Here is a 16,715-nt window from a genome sequence, read left to right as displayed (position 1 = left end):
ACAAATGTTTAGAGAGTCAATGTCAATGTACTTAATGGGGACCTTTGAGTCAATATAAAGTCTTCTAACTCTTGGGTCTTTTTTGCTGTAATGACATTCTGAAGTTTTACTAGAACCCATGGCAATGCCAGTAAAAATATGGCCCCCCTCACTTCGTATTGTTGTTTTAGGTGAACCAAGCCCTCCATCAGTCCATGGGCAACCAGGAGGAGGAAAGAGCTTTAAGCTGAGTATCACTAAGCAGGATGATGGTGGGGCTCCCATTCTGGAATATATTGTGAAATACAAGAGTGTAAGTACAGTTCTTCATATGCCAATCAAAAGGCTTTTTTTTTAGGTCTTTCATGTTGTGTATTTAAGAGCATGTTATTGATTTAGCTGCCATGAGTATAAATCCAGTTTGAAAATCATGGGTAATGCCAGTATGTGCATGGACAAACATATGAGCAGGAAGTTCCACCTCCATGGGAACCTACATCGTGTGTTTTTACATGCATACTTGTAAAAATCACAAGTATGCACATACATGTTTTCCATGTCTTGACGCCATCCTGGAATACTTCTGGCTTGTCCGGGGAATGGTGCACTCAGAATCATATTACCTGGACTACCCCCCCAATCCAGATAATGCTCAACAGCAAATTGAACTGAGATTCTTGCACAGAAATCCCTTTGTCAATTCTCCTCAGAACTACTTCCGCAGTTTGCTCTGACAACAGGCACATTCTGAAGGCTCGCCCCAGCTACCATGAATTACTAATGCAGGGCACCAAGGCCAGATCTGGGTTACAAAGCATACTTTTAACTCCTCCTCCAAATGAAAAAAACAGTAGGCAGGAACTAAAGCAGGAGGGGTGTAGCTGGGATTAATTGAGGGAAGGTTACCTTTAATTGAGTATATTCTTCTATGATATAGGTTGTCTTCAGCACTGTTAATCAGGCCCTGCTGAAACACTAGCTTAACCAGTTTGTGCTATGGTAAACAACTGATTTGGGAAAGACTATTCACAAATAGTAATACAACTGCCCAAAGTCACTCTTCTTAGCATTGCCAAGATACTGTAGTGTCTAATCAGATATGTATATATACATACACACATTGCTTGGAAGTAAACTTTCTGTACCCTTTTCTGTAGTTGGAATCAAATCTGTTATGATGTATAAAGATTGTTGGGCTTATCTGATACAAATTTGTGCAGCTGCATCACGGCTTTCTTATCCAAAATGCAGACATTAAGTAGGAAGAGTTTTCAAAAGAATGTTCAGCTGTCATTTTGGCTCACAAATGAAAAAATAAAAATAAAAAAAGGGATCCTGGCTTTTAAATGCTGTCCTAATTAGTAATTATGCATACTGTTGTATGTTATTGTATGTTATATTGAATTTTCCTCTTTTTAAGTATATTTCTTCATTAAACTAAAAGGTGGGTTTTAGGAAGAATGTAAATGTGGGCCACTTTATCATAGTAAAAGGTCTCTGTCTTCAAGAGTCTATTCAACAATAAACTGGTACCGTGACTAAGTGGGAGAAATGAGCAGTTCAGGGACTGCTTTCATTATTCTGTTTGGGGCACGCCACGCTTACACGAATCCCCTTTTTCACAGAAAACATTTTGAGCAACTGGTAAACAGAATACATAACAAAATATATTAATAAATTCACCTCCGATAAATAACAGATTTCTCTGCTCAGGCAAAGGAATAGTGATATACTCTGTAATAGGGATGTGAATCGTGTCCTCGATCGTCTTAACGATTGATTTCGGCTAGGAGGGGGAGGGAATCGTATTGTTGCCGTTTGGGGGGGTAAAATATCGTGAAAAATCGTGAAAAATCGTGAAAAATCTAAAAATTGCAAAACCGGCACATTAAAACCCCCTAAAACCCACCCCCGACCCTTTAAATTAAATCCCCCACCCTCCCGAACCCCCCCCAAATGAGTTAAATAACCTGCGGGTCCAGCGGCGGTCCGGAACGGCAGCGGTCCGGAACGGGCTCCTGCTCCTGAATCTTGTTGTCTTCAGCCGGCGCCATTTTCCAAAATGGCGCCGAAAAATGGCGGCGGCCATAGACGAACACGATTGGACGGCAGGAGGTCCTTCCGGACCCCCGCTGGACTTTTGGCAAGTCTCGTGGGGGTCAGGAGGCCCCCCACAAGCTGGCCAAAAGTTCCTGGAGGTCCAGCGGGGGTCAGGGAGCGATTTCCCGCCGCGAATCGTTTTCGTACGGAAAATGGCGCCGGCAGGAGATCGACTGCAGGAGGTCGTTCAGCGAGGGTTCCGGCGCCTCGCTGAACAACCTCCTGCAGTCGATCTCCTGCCGGCGCCATTTTCCATACGAAAATGGCGCCGGTCATACGCGTATGGCCGGCGCCATTTTCCGTACGAAAACGATTCGCGGCGGGAAATCGCTCCCTGACCCCCGCTGGACCTCCAGGAACTTTTGGCCAGCTTGTGGGGGGCCTCCTGACCCCCACGAGACTTGCCAAAAGTCCAGCGGGGGTCCGGAAGGACCTCCTGCCGTCCAATCGTGTTCGTCTATGGCCGCCGCCATTTTTCGGCGCCATTTTGGAAAATGGCGCTGGCTGAAGACAACAAGATTCAGGAGCAGGAGCCCGTTCCGGACCGCTGCCGTTCCGGACCGCCGCTGGACCCGCAGGTTATTTAACTCATTTGGGGGGGGTTCGGGAGGGTGGGGGATTTAATTTAAAGGGTCGGGGGTGGGTTTTAGGGGGTTTTAGTGTGCCGGCTCACGATTCTAACGATTTATAACGATAAATCGTTAGAATCTCTATTGTATTGTGTTCCATAACGGTTTAAGACGATATTAAAATTATCGGACGATAATTTTAATCGTCCTAAAACGATTCACATCCCTACTCTGTAATGAAGGCAAATATTTAAACTACCCCACTTACGGACAATATAAGACTTAATAGTTTGAGTGATCACACCATATAAATAAATACTCTGTGATGAGTCTTAGGAAAGGTTGTAAACTCTGTAATGAGTCACTGGAAGGATAGTATACTCTGTGATGAAGGCAAATATATAAACCACCCTACTGAATTGAAATTTGATTTAATAGATTGAGTAATCACTCTATGGGCCACATTTTTAAAAGCCCACATGCACAAAAACCGGGAGATACGGGCATGTGGGCGCTGCCCGCATTTTACAAATGGCCCAGTCACACGCATATCCCCTGATATGTGCCAAAGTGCTGCGCTATGTGAAAGGGCCGGGTCGGGGTGGCGGACCATGGAGCAGGGTGGGGATGGGGCGAGGAGGTGGCCGACCGGGACAGCGGCCATTAGGCCCTGTCCCAGGGAAGCATGCGCCGGCAGCCAGCTAGCATAAGAACATAAGAAGAACATAACATAAGAAAATGCCATACTGGGTCAGACCAAAGGTCCATCAAGCCCAGCATCCTGTTTCCAACAGTGGCCAATCCAGGCCATAAGAACCTGGCAAAAACCTACCCAAAAACTAAGTCTATTCCATGTTACCGTTGCTAATGGCAGTGGCTATTCTCTAAGGGGTAGATTTTAAAAGAAGCGCGATCAGCCTACTTTTGCTTGCGCATCAGACTCAAGCAAAAGTACGCTGGATTTTAGTAGATACGCGCGGAGCCGCGCGTATCCACTAAAATCCCTGGATCGGCGCGCGCAAGGCTATTGATTTTGTATAGCCGGCGCGCGCCGAGCCGCGCTGCCTAACCCGTTCCCTCCAAGGCCGCTCCGAAATCGGAGCGGCCTTGGAGGGAACTTTCCTTTGCCCTCCCTTCACCTTCCCCTCCCTTCCCCTACCTAACCCACCCGCCCGGCCCTGTCTAAACCCCCCCCTTACCTTTGTCGGGGGATTTACGCCTCCCGGAGGGAGACGTAAATCCCCGCGCGCCAGCGGACCTCCTGCACGCCAGGCTGCGACCTGGGGGCGGGTACGGAGGGCGCGGCCACGCCCCCGGACCGCCCCGGGCCGTAGCCACGCCTCCGTACCCGCCCCCAAAACGCTCCCGACACGCCCCCGAAACGCCGCGACGACCGGGCCCGCCCCCCGACACGCCCCCGACACGCCCCCCTCCGAAAACCCCGGGACGTACGCGAGTCCCGGGGTCTGCGCGCGCCGGTAGGCCTATGTAAAATAGGCTTACCGGCGTGCAGGGCCCTGCTCGCGTAAATCCGGGCGGATTTACGCGAGCAGGGCTCTTAAAATCCGCCCCTAAGTGAACTTAATAGCAGGTAATGGACTTCTCCTCCAAGAACTTATCCAATCCTTTTTTAAACACAGCTACACTAACTGCACTAACCACATCCTCTGGCAACAAATTCCAGAGTTTAATTGTGCGTTGAGTAAAAAAGAACTTTCTCCGATTAGTTTTAAATGTGCCCCATGCTAACTTCAAGGAGTGCCCCCTAGTCTTTCTGCTATCCGAAAGAGTAAATAACTTACTTTGGCTCATCAGAGCAGATAAGTTTAAAAACAAAAAAAAAAGCTGGGTAGGTAGGTAGGAGTCCATGTGCTGGGAACCGCATGCACATGGACACACGCAGGTTTAAAAATCTAGCTTTTTATAAAAAAATACTCTGTGATGAGTCATAGGAAAGTTAGTATATTCTGTGATACATCAGAAGAAGGGCAGTATGTGATGAGTGATAGGAAGAGTGGTATACTCTGTGACACGTCAAAGGAAAAGAGGTATATTCTGTGTCAAGCCATAGGAAGGGTAGTATACTCTGATGTCATAAAAAGGGTGGTATGTCCATGATGGGTCATGTGCTAGGTTGTTCAATCATTTTCTGATGGCCAGTTTAGGGAAAGATCCCTCTGAGGTATCTCCCTGGAAGGAAGCTTGCTGGGTTACTTTATTGGTGTGCACTTTCACCTTGTGGTAATTGCAGGCCTCATGAGCCTCCCCAAGCTCCAAATGTGCCTGAAAGCTGATTTTCAAAGCAAAATGCACCCCAGAAAAATCCCATGGTGGGATAGCGCCTCAGGGAGTCTGTACAGGTGCAAAGCATGCAGGGATCTGAAAATGAAATCTTCACATGTACTTCTGCAGGCCAGCCCACCAGTACCACCGCTTTAGCCTGCTTGCATACGTCTGAAAGGGTTTTTCTACAAATAAACACTGGTTTATCCACGAACGTGCCTCCTTTATGGGATATGATCTGATACTGCAGCAGTATGCACATCGTTGGGCTGAATCTCCCAGGGAATTATAATAGTGTTCTGCTATATGCATATATTACCTAGAATCTTGCCAGAGCAAGATCTCTCACAAAACTATGGTTGAATTATCTGCTACAGTAAAATGTTTTAGCGGCATAATAGAAAAGTGCTAACTTTATGTAAGATATGATTAGATGGTAAACAAACCCTAACTAGGCTTCCGGTCCCAGAGCCAGAGCAGTTCATAGTATCCACTCTTTCTGCAGAAGTGGTGGCTGCGTAGATTGATCATCTCATTAGCAGTAACAACTCCGAATGCTTGAAGAAGCAAGAGTTAGCAGCCCACAGCTTCGGTAGGAGTATGAAAGAAAAAAGCAGAAATCCTTTCAGTTAGTGAGAGCAGGCCAGGGATTGCAATGGCAGGAGTGCAGTTCTAGAGCAGGCATTTGCAGCTGCCAGTAGGTATTATGCGGGTCAGAAGTTGTTCTTTCTTGAAAGCTCCAGCATTTCACAAGGCTTTGAAAGCAAAGTGCCATGGCTGTAAGTGTAGCTTAAGTACTCTAGCTCAGCCTAGTGCATGGTGGCTTCCTAGTTAGCCTTTCTGGAGCTCTGGTTTTGTTTAGAAATTCAGTCATTTAAAAGTCTCTAATAAATGCAGGTGCTCATATTAAAACTTATATTATGGAAATTGAGATCTAGTGAGAATAACCAGGCAGTGATTTGCAGTTTGAAAGTTTTGCAGCTTTTAGTGCTGAAGGGATAAATCAATATTTGTGTTTTAACAGAAAGACAAAGAAGACCATTGGCTAGAGAAGAAAGTGCAGGGTCAGAAAGATTACATTACCTTGGAACATTTGCAGTGGAACATGGGCTACGAAGTGCAAATTACTGCTCTAAATAGATTGGGATATTCTGAGCCAGTGCTGTACGAGTTCACCATGCCACCCAAGCCCAACATTATCACAGGTAAGTGTGCTATTCTGAACTCTCTGGCAGGCAAACCTGGTTTCAGACTGTTTACAATGAGTCCCAGGTCTGGGGTACAAGGCCTGAAAGAGTTATTTATCCTATCCAGTGTGCTCCTGAAATCACTTTCCTTCTCTTACTGTCTGGGCAGTCTGTGACACACATTCATGTGGATTCTTTGCCAACCGTTTGACTGTGATCGACATATACTGTAAATTCATATTTGCAGGACGTGTAATAATTTGGAAATTGTGAGTCTCAGTCATGAAACAGCAGAGTACTTTTTATCCATTCACGGAAAACTCCCATTAGCCAAAAAACCTTGCAGTCTCCATGCCCTAATCCTCTACCTGGAAAACCTCCTTTTATCCTGCACTGCAGAGCGGAAAATTGCGAGGCAGGGAGGGAGAGCAGGTTAGTGATGGACTGAGCTCAGTGGCTGGGTAGGGTCATAGGGGTGTGGCCACACATGCATCTAATTGCATGACTAGGGGGAAGGAAACGTTTACTTAATTGGGAATATCCATTATCCAGCATTGTTACCAATTATTCTGAATAAAAAATGCTCCCCTGTACATACCTCACAAATGTGAATGCTAAAAATGCGTAGCCCTGCATGTACCCATCCGTCATGGATACGCCTTTTCTTCAGTTTTGCATTGGGATTGGCCTTTGGAGTCTCTGCTGCCTTTCCCTTCTCAGCACCTGAGTCTGAAGTCAGAAAAGCAATTTGAATCAGTAGGAGAATACAAAGAAAAAGACTTGCACTTTGTGACAGAAAAATATTATAGTTTGCAAGTCATAAATTCACATTTTTTCTTGAATAAACCACTGGAGGGACACTGTATGAAGCACTATGGTTTCTCAGGTTTATGGACTGTTGAATTACCTACAAGCAGAAGCTCAGCAGGGTGGAGCCTGGCTTGGAGGTGAGCACGTGTTTCAGGGAGCTGGTGAGAGCTTCCTTCCCAGTCACTATTAATCCAATTCAATAGTATGTTTTAATGGAGCACTATGCTGTCTATGCGCATATAGGGCTACTCATGTATTGTAACTCACATTTTCAGAGCAGACTTCGGAGCGGAAATTTGCTGTGAAAATAATTGCAGGCTTACCTGCATAATGTTGATTTTCAGAAGTACGAATGTAAAATTATGCATACCCATTTACACTTGCCATAGAGCAGGCATCCATTTACATATGCAATGCTGATTTTTAGAAATACTCATGTAAATGATTTCTCTGCTTTCAGAATGTCTCAGCACAACCCCCTCCAGGCAATTTTCAAAAACCCATTTATGCGATTAAATCCTTTTGAAAATTCAGCCCTAAAGCTCTAGTTGCACCTTTTGAAATCCTAATGATGCCGATCCCCATGCCATGGCTAAATTCCCAATCATAGGGAGGGTGTATTGTTTATTTATTGATCTGATTTATATTCTGCTCTTTGGCACTTCAAAGTGGATTATATTCAGGTACTGTAGGTATTTCCCTGTTCCCAAAGGCTCGCAATCAAATAAATCTGGCACCTGCCAAAATCACACTTTCAGGCAACAGCCTAATTAAACTTAGAAAAGGCTCTTTTCTTAATTCTTTCTTAAGATCGGCAGAACATTCTGGAAAAAAGGGTGATTCAGATTTCACTGTTGTTTCTTTGAGGGAATGAGCTGATGCAAATTCCACGTCTTATGAGAATCTGCAGATTTTGTGCTACTATTGAGTGGGTGGTTGGGCAGGGGGTGCCTATGTTTGAAAATCCCATGAGCATGCTCACAGGAACTGAACACGCACACGCTATGGACTAACTTAGCCATGTCTGAGAAGAGCAATTAGCAGCCAGGCCAGCTCATCCCAGCAACTACCTTTGAAAATTGCTTTCTCCAAGGATTACAAAGCTGATTTAAAAACATGGATTGATCCTTAGTTCAAACTTTCCTAATTGGTCTTATCCAGCTGAATGAATCCTACAGAAAGATGGCTATAGCAGATTGTGATCTGAATTAAATTGAAGCAAAACCAAGCAAATTCAACTGAAACAGGAAATGTCCTTCATATTTCTTCTTTCCATTCATTCTTGTTTCTTTCATTTTCTCCTGGGCCTCCCTTCCAAACCCTCCCAGCACCTTCTTACCATAATTTTCATTTCCTTTGTGGGCCTGGAGGGATCTTTGCTTGGAAATGGATCTGCAGACTAAGGCTGGCACCATGCAAAATAGTAGGGATGTACATTTGTTTCATCCGTTTCATACGTTTCCTATACAAGCATGTAATATGAAACGCATGAAACAAATTCACATCTAATTGGCATGTAATGGGAAACGAATGAAACGAATGAAACAAATGCACATCCCTACAAAATAGCAGCAGCCTGGGATGGGGGCCTTGCCCTGACCGCCATTTTGTAAGAAGGAAATAAGCAACGGCACTGATCTGGAAGCCTCAGGCCTCAGCTTACTTGTAGTGGGGCAGAAGCAACCGGGGATCATGTTGGGGGTGGAAGGGATCAAGGGCAGCCCCAGGAGATGGTTGTTTCTCTGACAAGGTCTGACACTTTATTTTGTTTTTCATTCCAGTTTTTTCTTTGTTTTAATTCATTTCTTTTATTTTTTTGTTTCATTTGTTTTTATTTATTTAAAATGGAAAAAAATATTAGGGATGTGCAGACAAAAAGTTTATGTTGATAAGTCGAAGGTGAGGGTTGATTTCGGTCAATATGGACATATGGAGAATTCCATAAGTTGAGGGTCTGTCCATATGTTCACCGGTTCCCTAAATAAAAATTTAAACCCCTCACCCTCCTTAATCCCCCCCCAAGACTTACCAAAACTCCCTGGTGGTCCAGCAGGGAGTCAGGAAGCCATCCCTGTATTCCTTTGCGAGGAGCACGTGACGTCGGCGTCACGTCGGAGTGATGCGTACGTCACGTGCTTCTCCGCGCCTCCGCTCCTGGACCCCCGCTGGACTCAACCAGAACTTTTGGCCAGCTTGGGGGGGCCTCCTGACCCCCCCAAGCTGGCCAAATGTTCCGGTTGGGTCCAACGGGGGTCCGGGAGCGGAGGCGCGGAGAAGCACGTGACGTACATGTCACTCCGACGTGACGCCGACATCACGTGCTCCTCGCAAAGGAATGCAGGGATGGCTTCCTGACTCCCCGCTGGACCACCAGGGAGTTTTTGTAAGTCTTGGGGGGGTCAGGAGGGTGGGGGGTTTAAGTGTTTATTTAGGTTCAACGTATTCAACATAGCTATGTTGAATAAGTTGAAAATCGTGATGCGTTGCGCATCATCACTTTTTTAAGTTTAAAAAAAAAATAAGTTGCGTTTTACATATGCGTTCAAAACGAATGCACACCCCTAAAAAATATCTAGAGACATCCCTAATAGCAGATATGAACAAAAGAAAGAAGAGTGAATTTGGGGATTAATAAATTAATAAATTAATAAATTTGGGGACTTGACTTGTTGATGTTGAATTGTGCTGAATTCTATAGACTAGAAGGAGTCTATTTCTCTGAAACTGGCATGGACATACTGGAAGCAGCAGCTTGAGCTTGAAGTGAGGACTAGTGAAGCATTCTTGACCCCATTTAAGGCAGAAGTGACCAGGACCTCATTTTCATTTTAGGAATGGATTTGTACCTAGGAATCAGGTCAGTAACCTGTGACCTAATCACCACCTCTAACAGTATGGTGGAGGGTAGGGATGTGCAGAGCAAAAGTTTAAGTTCATATGTCCATAAGTCGAAAGGGGGTCCCATTTGTGGTCAATATGGACATATGGAGAATTCCATAAGTTGAGTCTATGTCCATATGTGCAAATAAAAATTTAAACCCCTCACCCTCCTTAATCCCCCCCCCCCCCAAGACTTACCAAAACTCCCTGGTGGTCCAGCGGGGTCAGGACGCCCCCCGGAGTGATCGCACAGAAAATGTCAAGTTTGGTCATATGATCAGCACTCCAAACATTGCATCATTTCCACATTTTGTCTTTGGCAATTTTTTTTAATAAAGGTTTTTGTGCCTCGCTTTTTCTTTTCCTTCAGTATATCTAAAGGCTACAGGTAGTTTTGTTGATGGTTTGATTCACTTTCCCACTTGCAGCAATTTAAATAGTATTGTGTTCCATATTCAGCCTAGGGAAAAGAATCATGTGATGCCACGTCGGAGTGACGCGGCGTCACGTGATTCCCCGCGCGATCACTCCGGGACCCTCCGTTCAACCCAAAAGGAACTTTTGGCCAGCTTGGGGGGTGTCAGGAGGCCCCCCCCAAGCTGGCCAAAAGTTCCTTTTGGGTCGAACGAGGGTCCCCCGGAGCGATTGTGCGGGGAATCACGTGACGTCGGCGCCACGTCGGAGTGACGCGGCGTCACATGATTCCCCGCGGGACCCTCCGTTCGACCCAAAAGGAACTTTTGGCCAGCTTGGGGGGGCCTCCTGACACCCCCAAGCTGGCCAAAAGTTCCTTTTGGGTCGAACGGAGGGTCCCGGAGTGATTGTGCGGGGAATCACGTGATGCCGCGTCACTCCGACGTGGCGCCGACGTCACATGATTCCCCGCGCGATCGCTCTGGGGGACCCTCGTTCGACCCAAAAGGAACTTTTGGCCAGCTTGGGGGGGCCTCCTGACACCCCCAAGCTGGCCAAAAGTTCCTTTTGGGTCGAACGGAGGGTCCCGGAGCGATCGCGCGGGGAATCACGTGACGCCGCGTCACTCCAACGTGGCGCCGACGTCACGTGCTCCTCGCAAAGGAGTTCAGAAATGGCAGAAATGGCGTCCTGACTCCTCGCTGGACCACCAGGGAGTTGTGGTAAGTCTTTGGGGGGGGATTAAGGACGGTGAGGGGTTTAAATTTTTATTTTGGATCAACAATCGCGATTTCCAACGTATTCAACATAGCTATGTTGAATAAGTTGGAAATCCGATCGTTTACGTGTTATCACTTTTTTAAGTTAAAAAAAAAAAAAGTAGCGTTTTACATTTAAGTTCAAAACGAATGCACACCCCTAGTGGAGGGAAGACAAAGGGCCAAAAGCAACCAGTTGGTCCAATAGGCTACGATTTAGATGATTGGTTGAGTCTATCTGGCAGGTAAGTGTGGCAGGCTGGAAAGAAGAAGTAATATCACAAAGATGACTTGGATTATGCCAAATTGTGTATGGTATGTGATATGTTCTTTGATAAGCTTGATTTGATAATTCAGTTGTGGAATTTGTGCATATTTGTTTCTTCCAATATGTCAGGAGGCTGGGGAGAATTCCAGAAAGATGAGCTACAGGTTCTTACATAGCTGTAATATCTATTACTTGAAAGATAGTTGGAATATCATCTTTTCTAATCAATAATAAGACTAGGAAGCTTTAGTAAGAGAAGATGTGACAATGTAATATATTCAGAGGGATAGCAGTGTTAGTCTGGTGTAGCAAGACTACACCCACCTCTTACATTGATACCATGTTTGGTATCTGTATGGTTGCAGATGTTAGAAAATAACTGTCAGTTCACATTAATCAGGGAAGAGATTACAGTTAAAGTGCAAAATACTGAGGACTGTTTGGTATGTAAATGCAGTAGTAAACTGTTCACTGGTGAAAGGTGAGACTCCCAATCCTTCTGCAGAAGGAAACCAGATGGCTTACATAATGGAGAAAAAGGGTCCAGACTCCAGATGGCTTAAATGAGAAGCTTGACTTTCTCTTTCATTTCAGCAAACTACCTACTATCAGGGCAAGACATGCAAAGTGAGTCTGTCGGCAAGGAGGAGATATAAAGTCACATAGACCTGTGTTCCTCCTTGCAAGGACAATGAATATTCACAGACTGACAAAGGAACAAGCATCGCCTACAAATGCAACCTGTTCACCAGCAGCAATCAATTCATTCCACAATTTGATGTCTGGGGAAGCAATGTGTTTTCATTGTTTGGGAGAGAGGGTTAATGAATTCCTTATCATAATTGTCTCTTTCTAACATTTTTTCTTGAATGAATATCTGGATATATTTGTAGTATGCAAACAGAACCCTCATTGAAAATTTGAGTATGATTTAATAATTTTAGCCACTCATAATAGGCACTCCGGCACTCCCAGTGCCTTCCTTGCCTTCTAATTAATCATAGGCTAACACATAGCATGTTTCTTTTATTTCTAAATTTTTCCTTATTGCAAATAAAATTCCAGTTTTTTAAGTGATTTTTGAAAGTCCATCATGTCAATCGAAAGTGTCCTGATGCTGGGCTTGTTTTGTATTCTGCATCAGGGGCTGGAGATGGAACAAGATCAGTGTCATCTGATTGTTTCCTCATGTGCTCTGCCATACATTGTGCAACACTGTATTGGTACTAGAGATGTGAATCGTGTCCTCGATCGTCTTAACGATCGATTTCGGCTGGGAGGGGGAGGGAATCGTATTGTTGCCGTTTGGGGGGGTAAAATATCGTGAAAAATCGTTAAATCGTGAGCCGGCACATTAAAACCTCCTAAAACCCACCCCCGACCCTTTAAATTAAATCTCCCACCCTCCCGAACCCCCCCCAAATGACTTAAATAACCTGGGTGTCCAGCGGCGGTCCAGAACGGCAGCGGTCCGGAACGGGCTCCTGCTATTGAATCTTGTTGTCTTCAGCCGGCGCCATTTTCCAAAATGGCGCCGAAAAATGGCGGTGGCCATAGAACAACACGATTCCACGGCAGGAGGTCCTTCCGGACCCCCGCTGGACTTTTGGCAAGTCTTGTGGGGGTCAGGAGGCCCCCCCCAAGCTGGCCAAAAGTTCCTGGAGGTCCAGCGGGGGTCAGGGAGCGATTTCCCGCCGCGAATCGTTTTCCGTACGGAAAATGGCGCCGGCAGGAGATCGACTGCAGGAGGTCGTTCAGCGAGGCGCCGGAACCCTCGCTGAACGACCTCCTGCAGTCGATCTCCTGCCGGCGCCATTTTCCGTACGGAAAACGATTCGCGGCGGGAAATTGCTCCCTGACCCCCGCTGGACCTCCAGGAACTTTTGGCCAGCTTGGGGGGGGCCTCCTGACCCCCACAAGACTTGCCAAAAGTCCAGCGGGGGTCCGGAAGGACATCCTGCCGTCGAATCCTGTTGGTCTATGGCCACCGCCATTTTTCGGCGCCATTTTGGAAAATGGCGCCGGCCGAAGACAACAAGATTCAGTAGCAGGAGCCCGTTCCGGACCGCTGCCGTTCCGGACCGCCGCTGGACACCCAGGTTATTTAAGTCATTTGGGGGGGGTTCAGGAGGGTGGGAGATTTAATTTAAAGGGTCGGGGGTGGGTTTTAGGGGGTTTTAGTGTGCCGGCTCACGATTCTAATGATTTATAACGATAAATCGTTAGAATCTCTATTGTATTGTGTTCCATAACGGTTTAAGACGATATTAAAATTATCGGACGATAATTTTAATCATCGAAAAACGATTCACATCCCTAATTGGTACAGCATCTCAAAACTCTTTGGCACCTTGGGAAAAACTCAAGCAAATGAGACTTATCCCATTCCATCTCCAGTCCTCTGCTGCAGAATACAAAACACGGCCAGTGTCAAGGCACTTTCAATTGATAAGATGAACTTTCAAAAATCCCTTAAAGATAAGTTGGAATTTTATTTGCAATAAGGACAAATTTATAAATAAAAGAAACATGCTACCGTATGTGTTAGCCTGTGATTAATTAGAAGGCAAGGCATGCATTGGAAGTGCAGGTAGTGCCTATTATGAGTGGCTGAAATCCCTTAAAGATAAGTTGGAATTGTATTTGCAATAAGGACAAATTTATAAATAAAAGAAACATGCTATGTGTTAGCCTGTGATTAATTAGAAGACAAGGAATGCATTGGAAGTGCAGGTAGTGTCTATTAGGGATGTGAATCGTTTTCCATATCGTCTTAACGATAGAAATCGTGTGGCAGGGCAAGAAAATCGTCTTAGGCACGATTTTTTAGTTAAAAAATCGTTAAAAATCGTTTTTTCCGATTAGTGCGCACTAACTCGAGTTAGTGCGCACTAACGGGAGTTAGTGCGCACTAACTGGGAGTTAGTGCGCACTAACTGAAAATGATACAATTTGACACTTTTCAGGTCAGTTAAGGTCAGTTTAGGAATGAATATGTATTCCTATTGGCTGCCCTCTTATTTATTCATGTTACCAAGTTTCCTACTGACAGTATATGGGGGATGGGAAATGGAAACAGTTGGTAGCTTGACAAAACAAGTAATGTGATCAGTCAATGTGACTAGAACTTGTGCCCTAACCCTGATACCAGGGGTATTGTGATCTTCCTGCACACAGTGACCTATCCCTATTAATACCAGGAGTGTTGTGATCTTCCTGCACACAGTGCCCTATCCCTAATACCAGGGGTGTTGTGATCTTCCTGCACACAGTGCCCTATTCCTGATACTGGGGGTGTTGTGATCTTCCTGCACACAGTGCCCTATTCCTGATACCGGGGGTGTTGTGATCTTCTTGCACACATCCCGATATCAGGGATAGGGCACTGCATGCAGGAAGATCACAACACTCCTGGTATTAATAGGGATAGGGCACTGCATGCAGGAAGATCACAACACTCCTGGTATTAATAGGGATAGGGCACTGCATGCAGGAAGATCACAACACCCCTGGTATCAGGGATAGGGCACTGTGTGCAGGAAGATCACAATACCCCGGAGGAGTGAGGGTCAGGCAGCTCCCCCCTGTCTGTGAAGCCAGCCTCTCACTAGTAATGCAGGGAGGGAGCTGTCTCAGACTTCACCATCCTCCCCCCCCCACTTACCCACACACCATTCACTAGCTGGGACATGGGGGAAGTCAGGAGTGAGGGTCAGGCAGCTCCCCCCTGTCTGTGAAGCCAGCCTCTCACTAGTAATGCAGGGAGGGAGCTGTCTCAGACTTCACCATCCACCCCCCCCCCCTCACCCACACACCATTCACTAGCTGGGACATGGGGGAAGTCAGGAGTGAAGGACAGGCAGCTCCCCCCTGTCTGTGAAGCCAGCCTCTCACTAGTAATGCAGGGAGGGAGCTGTCTCAGACTTCACCATCCCCCCCCCCCCCTCCTCACCCACACACCATTCACTAGCTGGGACATGGGGGAAATCAGGAGTGAGGGTCAGGCAGCTCCCCCCTGTCTGTGAAGCCAGCCTCTCACTAGTAATGCAGGGAGGGAGCTGTCTCAGACTTCACCATCCCCCCCCCCCCCCCTCACCCACACACCATTCACTAGCTGGGACATGGGGGAAGTCAGGAGGGAGGGTCAGGCAGCTCCCCCCTGTCTGCGAAGCCAGCCTCTCACTAGTAATGCAGGGAGGGAGCTGTCTCAGACTTCACCATCCCCCCCCCCCCCCTCACCCACACACCATTCACTAGCTGGGACATGGGGGAAGTCAGGAGTGAGGGTCAGGCAGCTCCCCCCTGTCTGTGAAGCCAGCCTCTCACTAGTAATGCAGGGAGGGAGCTGTCTCAGACTTCACCATCCTCCCCCCCCCCCCCCTCACCCACACACCATTCACTAGCTGGGACATGGGGGAAGTCAGGAGTGAGGGTCAGGCAGCTCCCCCCCCTGTCTGTGAAGCCTGCCTCTCACTAGTAATGCAGGGAGGGAGCTGTCTCAGACTTCACCATCCTCCCCCCCCCCTCACCCACACACCATTCACTAGCTGGGACATGGGGGAAGTCAGGAGGGAGGGTCAGGCAGCTCCCCCCTGTCTGCGAAGCCAGCCTCTCACTAGTAATGCAGGGAGGGAGCTGTCTCAGACTTCACCATCCTCCCCCCCCCCTCACCCACACACCATTCACTAGCTGGGACATGGGGGAAGTCAGGAGTGAGGGTCAGGCAGCTCCCCCCTGTCTGTGAAGCCAGCCTCTCACTAGTAATGCAGGGAGGGAGCTGTCTCAGACTTCACCATCCTCCCCCCCCTCCCTCACCCACACACCATTCACTAGCTGGGACATGGGGGAAGTCAGGAGTGAGGGTCAGGCAGCTCCCCCCTGTCTGTGAAGCCAGCCTCTCACTAGTAATGCAGGGAGGGGGCTGTCTCAGACTTCACCATCCTCCCCCCCCCCCTCACCCACACACCATTCACTAGCTGGGACATGGGGGAAGTCAGGAGTGAGGGTCAGGCAGCTCCCCCCTGTCTGTGAAGCCAGCCTCTCACTAGTACTGCAGGGAGGGAGCTGTCTCAGACTGGTATCAGGGTTAGGGCACTGTGTGCAGGAAGATCACAACACTCCTGGTATTAATAGGGATAGGGCACTGTAAGAGATGACTGTAGTAGATTGAATAAAGATCTGATGTTTCTGCTCTCCTCACACCAAACAAAAACAACACACAAGCAGAGAAGCCCTTCTTACAAAGCTGAGCTAGTGAGTTAAGTAGGAGGAAAAGTAAACATACTGGTGCCAGTGTGGCTACTTAAAAAATACACTTACCAACAATCAATTACATATATTTGAACTGTGTACAGTTCCAGCCAGGACCACCTTTCTAAAATGCACAGTGATTGGCAAATTCAACATGCACTAGCATTTCAGGTGCCTGCTAACAAAAATAATAAACAAACAAGTTCTAGTCACGTGA

General features: G+C 46.8%; 1 protein-coding gene across 5 annotated transcripts in view; it reads left to right on the top strand.

Annotated features, from left to right (window-relative positions):
* Window positions 1-16,715, top strand: part of NCAM2 (neural cell adhesion molecule 2) — a 373,071-nt gene that overhangs the window by 296,884 nt on the left and 59,472 nt on the right. For 4 of the 5 annotated variants that reach the window (XM_029578509.1, XM_029578508.1, XM_029578510.1 and 1 more), the window contains 2 exons: window positions 171-292; window positions 5,956-6,136. In XM_029578509.1, the coding sequence (XP_029434369.1) occupies window positions 171-292; window positions 5,956-6,136 (303 nt within the window). Of the gene's footprint in view, window positions 1-170; window positions 293-5,955; window positions 6,137-11,842; window positions 12,227-16,715 lie in introns of those variants that run through there. The other variant, XM_029578512.1, reaches the window with a different exon arrangement.

Source organism: Rhinatrema bivittatum, chromosome 15 (assembly GCF_901001135.1).
Source record: "Rhinatrema bivittatum chromosome 15, aRhiBiv1.1, whole genome shotgun sequence".
Taxonomy (NCBI): Eukaryota; Metazoa; Chordata; class Amphibia; order Gymnophiona; family Rhinatrematidae; genus Rhinatrema; species Rhinatrema bivittatum.
The sequence above is the reverse complement of the archived record's forward strand: the minus strand, read 5'-3'. Positions and strand labels throughout refer to the sequence as shown.